At 35.8% G+C, this 18,287-nt stretch overlaps 1 protein-coding gene across 14 annotated transcripts in view; it reads right to left on the bottom strand.

Annotated features, from left to right (window-relative positions):
- CACNA1D (calcium voltage-gated channel subunit alpha1 D) overlaps positions 1–18,287 on the bottom strand; it is a 220,274-nt gene that overhangs the window by 99,874 nt on the left and 102,113 nt on the right. For 13 of the 14 annotated variants that reach the window (XM_071813160.1, XM_065845268.2, XM_071813153.1 and 10 more), the window contains exons 4-7: positions 12,385–12,524; positions 8,361–8,503; positions 6,801–6,953; positions 5,701–5,897 (exon numbers count right to left, since the gene is read on the bottom strand). In XM_071813160.1, coding sequence (XP_071669261.1) covers positions 5,701–5,897; positions 6,801–6,953; positions 8,361–8,503; positions 12,385–12,524 — 633 coding nt within the window. Of the gene's footprint in view, positions 1–5,700; positions 5,898–6,800; positions 6,954–8,360; positions 8,504–12,384; positions 12,525–18,287 lie in introns of those variants that run through there. The other variant, XM_071813159.1, reaches the window with a different exon arrangement.

The following is an 18,287-nucleotide window of genomic DNA, read 5'->3' as shown; positions in this document are numbered from 1 at the left end:
TCTGGACAACATAAAGTAATTAATTCAAATAATTACCTAAAAGGTGGGGAGGTTAAGCTAGATTTTAGCATTAAATTGGATTCAAGTAATTAACACACAAATTCAAAAAAATTCTGCCTGCAATCCTTGGCTCTTAAGTGTGATTTATGCAGTATGTTAATACTGCCTTCCAAAATTTCTATCACTCTTTCTCCAGCTGGACATCATGTGTTAAATTTCTGGCTATGCAGTCAAAGGCTGGGAGCACTGTGCATCCAGCACATCAGTGCCTCTGGGGATGAGCTGCCTTGTTTCACCGAAGAGTCTCCCTTAGATGACCTGTGAGTGGTGTTGAGTGATGTTAAGAGAACAGCATTAAGCTGTCCTTAGTACATAACAGGCAAAAGCAGAAATAAATATTTTCTAAGATTTTTCTAGAAAATTTCATCACAATTTTTAACATTGCTGAATATTCGCAACTTATTTACACAGGGAAAAAGGTTGTCAAGCATTCTTTGACTTCTCTCAGAATGTAAGCTGAAATTAATAGCTGGTACATATTGTTTGGATGCAATAACTTGTCTTCCATTGCTGCAGCTGTAATGAGACTAATATGACTTCAATCACCCAAAGTAATTGTTACTCATTACTTTATTAACTCATTCAGTTCAAAGTTCTAGAGTATTATTGCCCAGTTTACTGTTGGCCACATTTTTTGAAAGGTGTTTTTTTAGAGATTCCTGCTCAGCACTCTGATGAGAGTTCTGATAATACTTCAAACATATTCTGCAACTTTTTGTTTATGGACTAATAATATATTTTGTGCCTGAGCCAAGGGGTTTTCTTGTGAGATATATTTGCAAAATATTTGCTTGTGTCAGGAAAAACCTTTGGCTGCACATCAACTGGTTTCAAGTACATTGTATGCCCTTATAATAGTTCCGAGGAGACTGTCCTTTAAGATTCTTGAACTAGGAGCATTCTAAAAAGTGATTAGAGGATTGTCCGAGTTCCTGATCATCTGATTGACATTCTGAAAAATTAATGGACTGCTTTGATTTATTATTGTAATTATTTTATTTTCTACCCATAGGTTTATGTGGAAGTTATATTTTTTCAAATTCTCATCCAGTTAGAAAACAATCGTCTAGTCATTTTCTACCTTTTAGTTTATGCACAATAAAGAAAGTCACTGGAAAGCTAGCAAGGAAGCCACAGCTCTTGTACTTGGTTATGGGAATATATTTAAAGAAATGCTATCTATTTAAATAAATATATAAAAACATATATTTAAAGAAATACCGATACAGTTTTTTATATCTTAATATGTTACTTCCAGTAACATTAATGCAATGGCTGTGTAGATACCTCCATACCAGACATCTGCAAAAGTGCAAAGCCTAAGCAGACTGTGTTACAGAAGTGATTTATTTTCTTCAAATGTTCTAAGATGCTTCAAGGAGTGTTTTGGGGCACATAAAGCCTAATTTCTAAAGCAAGAAACAGATTTCTAAGTGCACACTTTGTGTTATAAAAGCAGAGGAATTATGAATTAAGTATTTCTTAGATGACAACATATGTTACTATCAAACAGTAGTTTGACGCAGTTTTAAGCAGTTGACATATTAGTAAAGAGTATATTAAAAGGAGTTGATACCCCTTTTCCTTAAGCCTTATGCAAGTTGTAGATATCTTTTAGATTGCTTAGACATTTCAAATAATTAAATGTGTTTTTTAAACTTGAATCTCTGGGACACTATCTTGTTAACATATCAGTAGGTGTTCTAATAGGCAAAACCATGTGAGACATCAATGTACCTTTATTCAGCAGTTTCAGCTTGAGTGCTTCAGTCTCAAAAATCTCCAGATCAATCTGAAAGCAATCTGAATAGTGCTGGCCAGGTGTCAAGGAACTGAGGAGCTGTTAGTATTCCAGCTAGTAATGCAATGTATGTGCATAAAATTGACTTGGTAAAATTCAGTAGCCACTAATACAGTTTTTCCATTATTGAGTCAGTTGTGCTGGCAAGCCAGCACATAGTTTGTTTCACAGAGGACCTGCCCATCTCTCATTCACGTTACAGTAGCATCAGTGCAGATAAGTGTGGTAACTCAAGCTGAGTTTACTATGGTGAAAACAAGAACTAAATGTGATAACTTTGGTACTCGCAGGAAAAAATTGGGAGGCTTATGGGCCAGTACCACTGCTCGTTATGTGTGTTCTTACGTATCAAGTGAAACAGCTGAAAACAAAAAGCAATTGACAAAATACATATTTGCCATTAATAGAATATAAATCTAGATGTTTGAAAAACATGGAAAAAATATAGAGCCAGATATGCAAATGCAGAATTTGTAATTCTTGAGTGCTTGCTAGCAAGCTTTCAGCTTTACAATGTGAGCCAGAGCATTAAAAACTTGGGCACACAAGCTGCCACTTTGCCAGTAACAAGGACTGTACTGGGATCCAAAACTAACAAGCATAAGCCTTCAGCTAAGGCTGTGACTGGGCATAAACACAGTCCTGATATAAACAGAGAAGATATACAGATGTGCAGCCACCAACGTTATACAGGTTGGGAATACAAATGCTGCACTGGCTGGTGAAAACAAGGACACTGCCCCTTATCCTCCATAGTGAAGTCTAGCAGCAAGGAGTCACAGTTTTTGTGGATTAAACATGTAATATATGCTATCCAGTGAGCTTCAAAGAGCTTAGGGAGACCAAAATAGACAGATGAAGACACACTAAAAATAATGGGACATGTGGGAATCACGTGCAAAGTGGTGAGCAGCAGGATGCCCAGGTGAGTCACCAGTATCTGAAGGGTGGCTGGTGGCAGCAGGATCAAGCCCTCAATCTATAACACATATGCACAAGAGAAAAATCATTATTGATGCTTTGAGGATTTCTAAGCTGAGTTTACTGTCGTTAACCAGGTGATAACAAGCTGTGCTAGTGAGTGTTATTTTAAGATGTCATTTTCGGCTGTCATTCTTGCTAACAAAATGCCACATAACATGATGCAAAACATTGCATGTATTTCACCCACTCTGATTACACCTGCTATCAAGTTAAGCCTATATAGCTCATTTTACTGTTCATACAGTGACCAAATGGAAATCAGAATTTTGTGCAGTTTCTAATATTTGTGAGTTTGTTTTTATGTGCTTATGTTTGTATAAAACCTGTTCAGTCAACAAATTTCTAAGCAAGAAGCATCCCACAAAACTCATGGTTCTCTAGCTAAAATGGTTTTCTTAGATTCTTTGGACATTTTTATTACTATCTGGTATACCTCTAATATTTTTTATAATCAATTAAAATATTTTCCAATTTTTAGCTAGCAAATATAGCTCAGCTTAATCCAGGGCTAAAATTAAAACATATAAATTGTAATTTCTCTTGTACTCCAGCAAGTAAATTCAGCTTGACAATGGGCAATTTGTTAGTCTACAGATAAAAAGAATCCAGATGTGTAATTTAATTATAGAAACATCAGTTAAGACAGATTCCAAAGTCACTTGAATATCTGACTTTGATTATATTTCACTAGACCAATAAATATTTGCTTCTCTGCCTAATAATCTCAGTATCATTTGTAATGAAATGAAAACTGACATCTGTGTACCTGAAAATATCTTCTACATCAGGATCTCATTATAGAGAAATAACTTGTGTGCAGTTTTGCATTTTTAATTTTCTTAAGCCTTGCATTGGGAAATTGTCTGATCATTACAATATTAAGCATCCTATTTTGACAGCTCACTGGATAGCATGTATTACATGTTTCATCCACACAGATTTCTCAAGATGCATCGGATCATTTAGCTCCTTAATTCTTAGGGGAAAAAATGTTTAATTTGAACCACTCAACTAAAATTGTTTCTACATCTTTTTTAACAATTATATTCTAAACACAGTAACTCCCAAAGTTTTTACATTCATTTTCTTTTAAAAAGTTGGTGACAGTCAGAGGAATTACCAGGTACTGAAATGTGGGCATACTTTTCTCTTGAAAGTGTGTATTTTTTTCTAGAGAATCATTGCAAAGTTTTCCTTTTATTTTGGGAAGGATAAAAATAATTGTCACCATCGTGAATACAAATATAAAGCACATACTAATTCTACATTCGCACAGTCCCTCAGAAAATTAGGAAGAGTTGGAGAGCAAAACACAAAGAGAGTAGATAAGCCTACACTATGAGAAACAGTACATCAGCCTGTATGTAGCTATGCATTATTGTTAGACTCTTTAGTATCAAAGGCTTGTGTGGTTATAGTGAATTTTGTATCTCTGCTAACAGACACTAGAAACAGAGACGCATATGTTGCCCCTTTTTTTCATCTTTCAATCCTAAAAGAATGTCAGTTTACCATCTTAATTATCTTTAACAGTGACATTATAAGTATCAAAAACATCTCCATAATCTAGTATCATAAATTTTATCTGGTGTTACATTTTCTAGCAACAGTATGTTTCATCTTGATTTGCAACAAATGACTACATAAAATTAACTGCTCATTCCCTGGCTGACACTGCATCCTTCATCGCATACAATACTCCACAACTTGGCCATACAACCTTAAAGAAATTCAAAATGTTACCTCCTGTGAGCAACATAACTTGGAGTACAGTTCCAGTAAAATACATCTTGAGATAGCTCACCTATTTTTAACAGCTTGCTAATAATCATCCTTACTAGCAATCAGCTTTCTTCTTTCATAAATATTTTGCAATATTTGAACTGCTACAATTATATTTGTTATAAGGTCCTAACTGCTGCAAAGACTTACTGCTGAGTACCAAGTGGTACAGAATATTCTCATTGATTTTCAGCACCTGTTAGGTGGATTCTGTCAAAGACTTCTTGAATGACCTTGTACAAATTACTTGCATCAGATATTTAGGTGCCTAAAGAGTCACCAAAGAACGATGTCCTCAGACTGGAATGGGGTTATGCAGAGAAATGTCTACCTGTATATTCACGTGATCCTATTTCTTTTAAAATAAATTATAAAAAAAAAAAAAATCTGTGTGTTGTTTTTCCTCCTTTCTCATTTGTAAAATCAATACTAAATGTATGTTCAGTTGCCCAGTGTGCATCCAGCTCTCTGTTTATGTTGTAAGATTGTTAAGATTGTGGAGGTTCCATATCTGACACTAGAGCAGTGTTTAAAGGTGGGGACTTGCACAGGCTTCTGAATACCTTCTGCTGCTTCTATAGAGACAATCTCAGGCTCACAGCTCTTGTGATTTCTTCTTTCTGAATTGTTAACAAATCGTTTGCAGTCCTCATGGCAGCAATGACAGTTGAGAGCTTGCTTTTTCTAGTTACGTTAATATTGTGAAATATTTTGCAGAAATACTGCAGAAAGAGAACTTTTAAGCTTAGTAAGAAAAGACATATTTAAAAACTGTAGGTTTGCATGAAAAAATGCTAGTGCAAAAGACATAAATGTAATATCACATTTATCCAAACGGAATAGGCAAAAAAACCCACTCAAATAAGCAATGAATAAACTTGTTTCTAGAATGTCTTTTTAGCCTGAGGAGTCCAGTAAGATGCTGTGACTGGAAAAAAGTATGCAGCTGAGATCATCTCCTGCAAAACTCACCATGATTTCCTCCTGACAGTATTGTAAAACACAACTTATTCCACATTTGAACATTGAAGCTAGTTTAAAAGTAAACAAAGCTCAGTGACTTGTTAACTTACCCAATATAACACATCAGTCCATCCTTCCATGGTTATACACTGGAACACGGTCAACATCGCAAATGCAAAATTATCAAAGTTGGTTATGCCTCCATTTGGTCCAACCCATCCGCCCTTACATTCCGTGCCGTTCATGACACACTGACGTCCATTCCCTGAGAATGCACAAGGTGCTGGATCTTCTTCAACTAGTATATCTGAAAATGAACCCCAAAAAATCAGAACTTTCTCAAATTTTTGTGAGTTAACTCTTTGCATGAATAAATATCGACTCTATTGGAAGGTAAATCCAGAAATCAACCTGAGAAATGTCAAGAAAGGCAACCCATGGGGGTTTCAGAGCTCTTAGTGTCTCTCACATCTGGGCTTACAGCCTTAAAATAGACTAAACAAAGCTGAATGTAGAAAAGAGCTTGAGTAATTAAGCAGTGGAAAGAAGCACGCGTCAATACAACATATACTTCCAGAATCTCCCCATGTTATTTTTTTTCTCTTCATTGACATTCCTTCATTTCAATTTACTTCATACTACCATAGAGATGAATAAGGAAAGAGGTCTGGACTAGTTCCTACATACAGCCCACTTCACTACCTAGCTGACAGAAACATACCCTTAGCCATCACATACATACTTCATGATGTTTCATTCCATCAAAACTCTCACAACAAACACTTTCATTTCATCATTTCACTTGGACAGAGGAACACTGTTTTTCTTTCATTACTCATTTGAGAATTTCACTTTTTACCACGCTGCCGCAATCTTGAAGGACAGACCCTGCCAGATTGTGAACTCTTCCCTGAACCAGGACTAGCTGGCTCTTCAGTAAGCAGAGATGAGAAAACACTGTTTTCACCACTGACATTTCAGTTACACATTTCAGAAATGAAAACTTACTCAGAGCATGTTCTAGTCTCAAACTAGTCTGCTTCATTGTTTTCTAAATTTAATGCACTCTTCCTACAATTATGAACCACAAAGGGAACCAGGGTTACAACAGTTTTAGTGCTTTGGCTCCTGTTCCATTTCAAACTGAAATCCCACAGACTTAAAAGAAAACAGAATTAATCCCTTATTTTAGTCAAGTTTCATGACTTACCTGAATCAATAAGAAAACAAGATTTGTGCATTTTTCCAATAAAAAGTTCCAATCCTATAATAGCATAGATTATGATTACAAACAATACCAAAAGGGCAATATGGAGGAGGGGGACCATGGCTTTTATAATGGAGTTCAGGACAACTTGTAAACCTAAAAGAGAAAAAGATAATACAAAATATGAACCAGACTCCTATGTCTTGCCTTACCAAATTTTCTATAATTACACATTATTAGAAATTAATGATACAGCCATGCAGAGTGAATCAGTTTAAAAAAAAAAAAAAAAAAAAAAATCAACTTCCCAGAACCACAAAAATGTTCCTGTAACAAAATATTTCGGAAGAATCTGAAACTTTGTTTCAAAGTCTAATTTTTTCTCTGTTAATAAATGTTATGTCACAGAATTCGATGTTTGAAATGTGTCAGAAGAATTTATGGGTTTTTAGAAAGAAAGGACATGTAGTCAGTGTGTGGTTGTAGGTTATTTTATATGACCTTTAAAAAGTTCCGAGCTACAGCCACAACACTCTGGCAAATCCTTAGAAAATGTACACTCAGCCAACTGCAGAACTGTATTTTTGGTCTGGAGAAATAAACAGCCACCTGTGAAAATACATTTTTACTACGAACAAACTTACTTTTTCTTCACTTTCTGAACTACTTCATTTTTCTTTTCTCCTCAATTAAATATTTAGCCAAATTTTGGCCTTACCGAAACTAGTAAATACCGAACTAAAGAAGCTGCCACATTTTTTTACCTAGTTTTTACTTTAATAGACTTCTTTTCTGACATTTCATAAGACTGCTTCTTTCTTCACTTTAGTTCTTTTGCTAAATATATACAATCATGATCATTTCCATGTAACAGACTACGATATAATAAACATAGCATTAGGATTCTTTAGAATGTCTTGTAAAGACCTGAATTGCAAGCCATGAACCCCTTATATCAGCCCAAATACCTTCAGTAATTAATAATGTATTAAAAGAGAGCAGGAAAGATTATCAGAAAATTCAATTGCTTTCTATAAATAATATTGTTCTACTTTTTAAGTTTCCTAATTTATCTGTTAGCTCTACTGAGATAAACAGAAGGCATTCATGTGCACTGGAGGGGGCAGGAAATATGCAATGTGTAATGTGCTTTGGCATACACTTACCAACATAGAAACTATTTTAGGACCACCTACACTTCCAGATCTACAGGGATTTGGAGTAAAAATAATTAAAAAAAAAAAAAACAAACTGAATTTTATTTTCTAGTGTATTTGCATTTTAACATGTAATTTACTTTTATATAAAACTTATAAAAAGGAAGCATATTCCCCTATCTGCTTATTGAAGGGTGTAAGAAGATCATACACTGAATGAATTCACAATCCTTCGTTCAACTTGAAATAGGGTATCATTCATCTTGAAACTCACTTTATATACATAACCAGATAACAAAAAAATCAACTTCATATTATCTCATTTCTGTTAGTGTCTGGAAAAAGAAAGTTAAATAATCAGATCAGTTATATTCATTCCAGTGAAATTAAACAGAAAAGAGCTTACTGGGCACTCCTGATACAAGCCGGAGAGGTCGCAATACACGAAAGGCTCTTAGGGCTTTGACATCAAAGCCACCAGGTTTGCCACCTGAGTGGCTGCCACCTTCTGTTTCTTTGGTTAATTGTTCCAATATTACACTAAATAATCTAGAAAATAATAAGAAGAATAAGGTTATCATATCCATTTACTATGCAATCAAAGGTAGTAGGAAATCACTTGAACTGCAGACAATTCTGAAAAGCTGTTCAGCTGTCAAAATGAGAGGTATATTCACACATTAAATCATGACAGGCAGAGTTGTGAAGTGCAAGAGTTTCTAATCCCTGCAGAGAGCAATGATCACAGAGTATCTAATAAATTAGCATTCTGTTTGTATACACAACCTGCTATTTTTAAATAAATGTAGCTACTTTGCCACTTCTTTGTTCAAACATTTTAGCTCTAAGTTTCAGAGAATTAGTCTTCTCTTTAGAACATGAAACAGATAATCACTAGAAACCATCTGTTTTAATTTTGGTGGAATACATGGACTCCAAGTGAAGCTGCAGTCACTTGAAGTCACATTCTAAATACAGTCAGTAAAAATAGAATATATTAAAAATAGAGTCCAACATTTAATAACACCAAAAATTTGTTTCTTACACATAATAACTTTGAGGGTAAAAATATCCCCAGATGACTGATTTATTATATTGTATTTCTTCACTGCAGAAATGAGCTAGTCATTCATTAGAACAGTTTGGAAGACAAGAGTTATATTTTTCTGTCCAACTTCTAGCAGCAATTCAAAGCAAAGTAAGTGGTTGAAGCGCAAAGTAATAGATTGTTTGGACTTGCATTTCAGATGCACCTTTTCTAGACTGTGGCTAAATGATGCACACCCTATTATCTTTTGCACAGTCTGTAGTTTAGTAGTTGCAAAACTGAACTTCTCCTGAAAGGACTACCAAGTCAACAGAGCTTTGTAATCCTGAAAAATGCATCACACTTTTAAAGGACTCCTGAAACGTGCTGGTTTTTGGCTTTGTCAAGAAATGTTTTCACAACTTTAGTTCACAACTCTGTCATGCTGGATTGTTGCTGAAAATCACATAATTTTTAATAGGTTGTCCAAAGTAGAATATTGAAGACACTCTCTTCCCCCAGTAAGTGACTGACCTGTATCAGTCAAGACCCGTATCTTTTCTGCTTCATTTCCCTCCAGAGTGAAACCCAGCCATGAAGACCACAGATCTTAGAGTGAATGCCAGCAACCCACATACTGCTACATTTAATATTTTAGGTCCTGATTCAGTCCTGTAATTTAATAGAAGCATAATTCTAAGAAAATGAGCCATCTCAATGAATTCAGAGTGATTATTCATGCTCTAAAGGCAGACATGACTAAACAGACTTCTGAATCAAGTCCCAAATTAAGAGAATCTGTTTTCAGCCTGTCAGTCCATACATCATTCAGCAAATTAAAGGGCTACAGGCACAGGAGGGTGTTCTGAAAGCTTTCTCTACCAGGACCTTATTCTTTCACAGAAATCAATGGAAATTACATGGCATAGTACGCAGACAAGTAGTAGATTGTTCTGAAAGTAATTCATACTCTGACTGGGTTCAGAGAGAAATGATAAAGACAGAAGAAAAACTCACTTCCACAGCTATGTCTACAGCTCTGTCATTTTATGTCTATCCTATAAAGCCATTAAGGTATAAAGCCATCGATCTCCTTTATTACTTTGAAAATTGACATTTATTTTCCTGTAGAGTTTACCAAAGTTTAAATGCCAAATTTGATGTTGTGGAAGAATGTCTCTATACATGTTTCCCTTCTGCTAACAGAGATTTCTTTTGGTACAACTAAGATTTATGCATTTGGACTGCTACAGTTTCTGCTGAGAAAGCACATGAACCAAATTCCATCTAATAGATTGAATACAGGGCATCATGGCAGCTCTTTCAAAGCTATTAAAATATCTAATGAAATTTCGCAATGAAACTAGTCAAACAGAATCAGATCCAGAAGTGATTCCATATCCACCTTGGGTTATATACCAAAATCAATTTTTCACTGGGCTTTTACGTATTAATTAAGTAAATGGACTCATGCTTTTTTTACTTGCTTATGTGGGTTGTATTGTTCTTAAAAGAACAAAAATTTTGCTTGCAGTTTTGTCAGTGCCTGATGTGTTATGAAAGGTCCATTTTGTCTTCCAGGTAGACCGATGATAACCTACACAATAATTTATAGTTGAAAGCTTTTGGTTTTGAAGTAAGACTTAAATCTTAGTTTGATATTTTAGGTATTTGATAAGACATAGTCCTTTTTTCTTTGTATTTCTCCTTGGATTCAGTGTGAGCATTTGACCTAACTAGGTTTAGCCTCCAATAATGAGTGCTTTATGAGTTAATGGAAAATTTTTTAGTTATCATGTATTTAGGACACAGCCAAAGATAGAGGTCATGTTAATTAGACTGCTCCAGGGTTACTGTAACTCCGTGGTCACTTTCACAAGAGGGAAGAGGTCTATTCAAGTGATTGCCTGGCAAGAGAATAGAGGTCTTATGTGTGATATTCTCCAAACCTGCCCATCAAGCTTCCCCTTCAGGCACAGAGGCCAATCTGTTGAGAATGACCTGACCTGATGAAGGATCTATTTATATACAAATTTTAGCCCTGGACCAAAAGTGCCTGAATGCCAAGCACCTGGCCCAAATACAACTTTCTCAGTAACATTACAATCTCGGAATCAGAGAGTTATACATTGGGTATTCATATCATAATACTTGCCCAAATTTTATAATGCTTTACCATAAATTCTTTTACTTTGCATCTTTTTCTTTTCCCTGAATGTAATGACATGAGTTAAGAGCAGCACATGCTCTGATTTCTGGGACTTTTCAATTACAGGCAACCCTTGATATAGCTTGAACCTAACAACAATACTGGAATTGCAGACTGCATGCCAAGATCTTCTTTGCAAGCCAGGCACAACACACTAAGTTATATGCGAATAATGTCCTCTATGTACCATTATCAATAAATGTTTTCAGTAAACACAATTTACAGTACTGGAAATTTCTTTTTTTTCCCCCCAATACAATCTCCTCCATGTTTAGGGAATTTTCACTGGGGTCCACATCAGCCTCACGGTTGCCTTCAAAAGGCCAAATGCAATTTCAGGACTGTATGAACATAACTACTCCTACATGACTCCACTGACACAAAGTTGCTGACACAAAAAACATGCATTATTTATCATAATCAGGTGCATAATGTAAGTGTGAGATGTTCCATTCCCTGCTCTTCTGGAACCTGCATAATACCCAAGCAGTGCTGCTCTGAGGAGCATAACAAACTCTCTGGGATTTCCTGGTACAGCAAAGTGCACAGAGTTAAAAAATAATAACAATAATAATAATAATAAATAAGGCATTTTTAGCATAGATTCTCCCCCAGGCGAGCCAAAATTATGTAGACCTGGGGCCTGATGTGCAGCACCCCAAAGGAAAGTACTTAAGTGTTCAGTTTTCCTCAGATTTGGGGAAGGTCGAGGAACCATTCAGTTAGCTGTCTCCCCTGACCATTCTCCTCCACTTCAAAACACGTGGGCTCTCCCACAGGTTTTTGTAGGACAGATGAACTCCACATAACCACAGTATAGGGATAAATTAATAAGTGATGTAACAATATATGAAATTAAACAGACCAACCTTTACCATATGAAAGCCACCAGGAGTTCACCTTTGAAAAAATCAGATGGAAAAGATTCTGCAAAATAATGACCAATGAAAATTTTTGGCAGAACTCAAAATTCCCTGGGAACTTTTACTATAAAGCTGATTGTGCAACACAGTCTGCAGCCACAGATAGCGCTGAAAACTTTCAGGACTTTGTTTTGAATTTTTCACTCATATCAGTTCATTCTTTTATTCTAAAGAAAGAGAAATCAAGTGTAGGCTGTTACAGCCAAACAGACCTATATCTACCTCACCATAAAGATTTTAAATCTTTGTATAATGAAGGATAATTACTTACCCTACTACTACTATTACAAAATCCAATAAATTCCATCCATTTCTAACATATGCATTGGGGTGTAATAATAATCCATATGCTATAATCTTCAAAAATGTTTCAACTGTAAAAATTATCAGGAAGGCATATTCTACTTTTTCCTGTAAAAGACAAAAAAAAAAAGTACAATGAATGACAACATAATTTAACAGTTCTTTTACTAGTTAGAATTTGCAGAGAGTGGGTAAGTTGTATTGATCAGGACTAAAGCTACACAATACTTCATGGCAGCTTATTTTACAGATTCTAATTGCATAGCACTTAATGATAGCTGTACTGACAAGGTTATAATTATGTAATTGCATTATATTTTCCTGTTTTCACATTCTGCAAGAGGAAAAGGCTCTGTTTCTGCACACATGGAAGCATACTGTACTTTTGCCAAGCAAATAGTCCAATCCAGGTCACCAGCATTCTTTGCATTCATTAAAAAACAGAAAATGCTGTAGAACACGGCTCTGGAAATATCCTTAAACAGTATGCATTGGTATACTTACTTTCACTATTCATTACATCAGCCTTTATTTAATTAGTACCCACAGACTTCTACCTAATAAGGGAGTTTGAGACAGTGCTATCGCATACTAAGATTCAGGAAATTATAAGCTACTTAAGAGGGTCTTCACTGAATTTTACAGCATCCTGCAACTTTTTCATCTTGACATAGAAGTTTACATTGACTTATTCTTCCTTCCACATCACCAGAACTTCTTTAAATCATCCTAATATGCTTGAAGAAATTTTAAGTTAGTATCTCACCACCTCATATCATTGAAACTTCAACTTCATATGTGTCTCAATGCTTTTTTCAACATCGAGTTTCCTCATTTTACAAAAATTCTTATTTTAAAGTTATACACCTAATCTCTTTTCCTAGCTAATTGAACAATATATTTTTTGTTGCTTCTTTCTATATCAATAGCGTATGCGATCTGGATAAATTGTAAAAGTCACTGCTATCAAAACAGATCAATTAACACATTTGTTCTTTTTACCTTCATCACTTCATATAATACTCTGTTTAGTTATCTGTTACTATGCAAATATTAGAGCCAAGAATAAAAACCACAAAGAGAATGATTCATTTTTTTAAACTTGTTCAGGAACACATGATGCTGCTCACTTATCTCACACAGTGTTAATTATATGGACCATAACTGCTCAGTAAGGATTACAATCTTCTACTATCATAACTCAAGTACAGCACAAACATTACACACAAAACTCTCTATTTGCTATTTGTTACACAGCTTGTCACTTTCACATACAACCAAATGAAAAACAAGCCTCAACCATTTGCAATTTAAACAAAGATCTTTTATATTCTCATATGCGATGTCTCTAATTTGGGAGGCTGGGTATCTTTTCCCCACGAAAACGCCATTTGGGGTTGGTTATGTATAGGATGCAATATATCTATTTATAAATCTGACACTGCAACTTCATAAATGTAGAAGCTTATCAATAAACTACATACTCCTCTCCAGGTCTTCATCTCCAGCAACCAGCACCTTGGGATCACTGTGAGAGGTAAGGCCTTCTCCTAGTGCAAAGCAAGGATTCCTGGATCTCACCTCCTGCTCGGCTCAGTCCCATACTCCTGCCTTTCTCCCCTGCTTTGAGCACACTCATAAGCACCAGAGAGTCTCACCCAAGGCAGCTTCTTCTCAGCTACATTATATTTTGTGTGAGATGTTCCAGGCCAGTGAAACTGATGGACATCTTTCTCCTCCTCACTCCTCCAGATTTTTTTCCTAATATCTATTTCAAAATTATCCCTTCCACTTACCATTTAATTACTGTATAATAAGAGTTTAGTGGCCTCACAGAATAAATGTGAATGGTTTGTGCACCAAAAGCCATCAGATTTCTTTGGCTAGAGAGCACTACAGAGGTTACAATAATATGAATTACCAGCATTCCTGAGAAATATCCTGCAAAAACACTTTAATTCAAATAAATCCTACCATGTACATGTTTCACAATAACAACTATTTCTGTCTCCCTGCACATAACTAAGTCTGCAGCTTGGATATACAAAGATAAATAATGTAAGACAACTTAAGGAAGACAAAAAATATTATGGTTGGCATTTGCTATGGGCAAAAGACATGCCAAAATCATAGCAGTTAAAGAAAAGGTGAGACAAAAGAGATAGGAAGTTTCATATATGCAAAATTCCAACAGCTTCTTTACATAAAGGGAACATAAGACACAGGACTGGATGGGACCTTCTAGGCTAAGATGACCTCTTGGGACATCATGTCCAGCATCCTGTTATTACAGGCACATACATAATTTAATCCCACCCATCAACCTACCAGATTGCATTCTAAAAAGCATCTTCACTGCTCCCCTTCAAATAATGTTCTAATGCTCTTCTGCTATTTGGGCTAGGCACCAGCCCTAATCCTAGTGTAACCTGCTTAATGGTCCCATACCCTTGTCGTTCATTTTAATGTGACAGTTCAAATCTAACAACTGTATGCCATCACTTAGCATCCATGTTTTAAAATATGCTTGGTCCTGTTCCTGTTTATTTTATTTCTCTTTTATGGAGGTGGGATTGTTTATTATTTCCTAAACAGCATTGCAAATATTCAATTAAAATAACATGGGGTGTAATATAAGTTCATTTTTAAAACCCAATGGTGGGCTTAAGATCAGTGTGTATCACTTACCAGATGAACCATAAGAAACCTTGACAGAAGCCACATGAATCTCAGCAAGGAAAATGTGAAGTTCTGCACTTTGGATTAAATAATCCCACACCCATGTGGCCTGAGAAAGGACCTGGAAGTCACAGTGGGCACGAAGCTACACATATGTACTCACTGTAAATCAGGTTAGTTCCATATTGGGCTGTATTAGGAACAGCATGGTGAGCAGACAGTGGGAGATAATTAGCCACCTCTACTCAGTCCTGTGAGGCTGCAAAACTACAGTTTTGGGTCTCAGTTCAGAAAGACTGTTGAGCAAGTGCAAACTCCAGTGAAGGAAAGATCTCCTCTCCAGCAAGTAAGATCTCTTCTCCATCGAAGAGGAGGTTAGGAGAAGGTCTAAAAGTAGATTACAACTACTTGAAGAGGGGTTAAAAAGACTATGAAGCCAAATGCAAAGTAGCAACACGTGGTAAAATAAGAAGAAACAGCCACAAGCTGCAGGTTTGGAGGTTCACAGGATGTTAAAGAAAAGCTTCTTTGTCGGAAGGGTAGCACAGAACAGGAACACGCAGCTTCAAAGCAGGAAGTTTGGAAGATGCAGTCTGACAAAGGTACAGTTGACCTGATGCTGTGCTAGCGACAGTCCTGCCAGGAGCTGAAAGACTGGGTAACCTCCAGAGGTATCTCCCAGTTAACAGCTCTGTAATTTCTATGATTCTGACATGATTCTGATAATTCTTACATGATCATAAGGAAAAGCAGAGATGGATTCAGGGCATGTACAACTACTTACACCCACTACACATTCAACATGTAAAAGTCCCTGCATTCTACATAACATTAAATACTGGTGAAAGTTTTCCTTCCTTTCTGTGGAAGAATGGAAACATTTCCTTCCATCCTTCTTCCCTGTTGTAGAGCATATATATGCCTGATTCCAGAATTTTCCCCTAGAAACATATTACTTGTAATGGATACAAGACAGAGTCAGGGACAATGTTGTTAACAGAGTCAATGGCACAAGGGAAAGATGCTTTGTAACAACAGCTGCTGGACAATCCAAGATCTACGATTTCTTGAAAACCATGAGAAAAGGAACACCGATGCTTCTATACATCTACAACCAAAGAAGCCTTCCAGTCCTTCATTTTTCCTCTCTTCCTCCTTTTCTTCCTTTTTTTCCCATGCTCTCACGCACTTACTTTTTTTTTTTTTAAAATCACAACTTTTGTCTTTCACAGGGGCCAGATGAATCAGTTGGCCCAGTAGTTAACAATACTCACATTACAGGCTGTGCTTTCTTTACAGGCTGGGGTGGGTTTGTGGTTTGGGCTGGCTGGTTTTTTTTTGGTTTTGTTATTTCTAATAAGTAGGCAGCCAAGAGATGTTCTAACACAAACTACAAAGTGAACAACCTGCTCACCCTCAGGAAGGTACTGGCAGTCCCTTCTCACACTTCTGTAACTTCTTGCCAGTCACTGAAGACATAAATTTTTGCCTCTGACACCAAGATACATCTGTAGGCCATTAGTCACCTATTATGTAAATAAAGTTTCATCTATCATACCATTTTCAGTATTATCGTAAGAGTTGCAGAGTAGGGTTGCTATATCAAAATAGATCTGAAGCAGTGAGGTAATTTAAAAATACAGACTGAAGACTGCAGTTCTAACACTTTATGATGCACATATTTATCTGTTTTCCTTTCTCTGTAGTGGAGAAAACTATCCATGCACATTTTATTTTGTTCAAATTGAGACCTTTAAGTGAATACTTCATTTAATTTTAAACTCAAGTAGAAACACTAAGAAATAAGACAACCAAACAAAAAATAAGGAAATGCATAAGTCTGAGTGAGTGGCTGAGAGAAATCTGCATGAAAAGAAACTGAGAAGACCGTTTTGGTTTTAAGAAATTGTACGGATTAATTTAGAAATCATACATAATTTCTAGTATCTATTACTGCATTCAGTTCTATATTGCATCACAAAAGTAGCAGAGAAAAAAACATGACAGCTGTAAATCTAAAGATATGAAGCACAAAAATCTGTGTGTGTTACTAAGGATCTAATCCTATGGCTGTACAGATTAATGGTAGCTTGTTCACTGAGTTGATACTACACAGATACAGGCAGCTGATTCCTGCAAGGCTGCCTAACACTTTCGTTAATGTTGCTCAAAATCTTCAAGCCTCAGCACTCTTCTGAACACATGATTCGACAGCAGGACTGATAAGATACACTGTACTCCTGACAGAGACCAAGGAGCTCCACTTCGATACTGATCACGGAGCACCAAACAAAGGTCACCCTTATCCACTGAGTGTCAGTGAAGTCATTAGAACTTCATTTTTTCTCAGGAGAAAAAAAAAAAAGCATTTGCTTTCTTATTTTAAGTAAATTAGCTTAGTAAAACCCCTGTTGCTCGGGAATAAATCCTTTTTATTCCCCCACCCTAGCCAGACAGTATACATCAGTCACCATTTATTATTTTCATATTTTTAAAATCTCTGAAAGGAATATGCAAAACTACTGTTACATGTTAGAATGTGATGCACCAAAACTCTGCATTTAAGATATCTCACAAGATACTTGGTTCAAAATACAAAGTCATTCATTAATTCGCAAAACCCTAATCTATCAAGGCATGTAATTAAGTCTTCTCTTATTAATTTCTACTCCTTGGGCATCAGTGATTGGAATTATTTCTTAACTTGGGAAATACATTTTTGCATTTAGAGTAATGTATGTGTTATTGGAGTAAAAACTGTTTAGCAGATAAAGTGAATCAATTTAGGCGAAGTAAGCAAACTGATCAACTTCCTGGAGTTTAGACATACACAAAACCAGATACATTGACATTCTTGATTTGTGGACTAATAATCAATCACATGCCATTAAATTATACGTGTGACTGATGGCTCAACAACATACAAAGTCATTTATATTTTTGACAAACAGTCATTCTTTCAAGTTCTGGCACTAGGAAAAACACAGCATTTATAAAACAGAAAAGTAACTGACATTGGAATTTTGAAATGTGTTACATTAAATAATATAAAATAATCTATTTTTTCACTTTGTATACTTGTATTCCCCTATATTCAGGGTACTGAATGCAATACATGATGTGGATATGACACTTCTATATTGAGGGGGAGGTATGACTGGCAAATAACCTGTTCCAGTGTGAGAGAGAGAT

This window comes from Patagioenas fasciata, chromosome 10 (assembly GCF_037038585.1).
Source record: "Patagioenas fasciata isolate bPatFas1 chromosome 10, bPatFas1.hap1, whole genome shotgun sequence".
Classification (NCBI taxonomy): domain Eukaryota; kingdom Metazoa; phylum Chordata; class Aves; order Columbiformes; family Columbidae; genus Patagioenas; species Patagioenas fasciata.
This window is presented reverse-complemented; position numbering and strand designations above follow the sequence as displayed.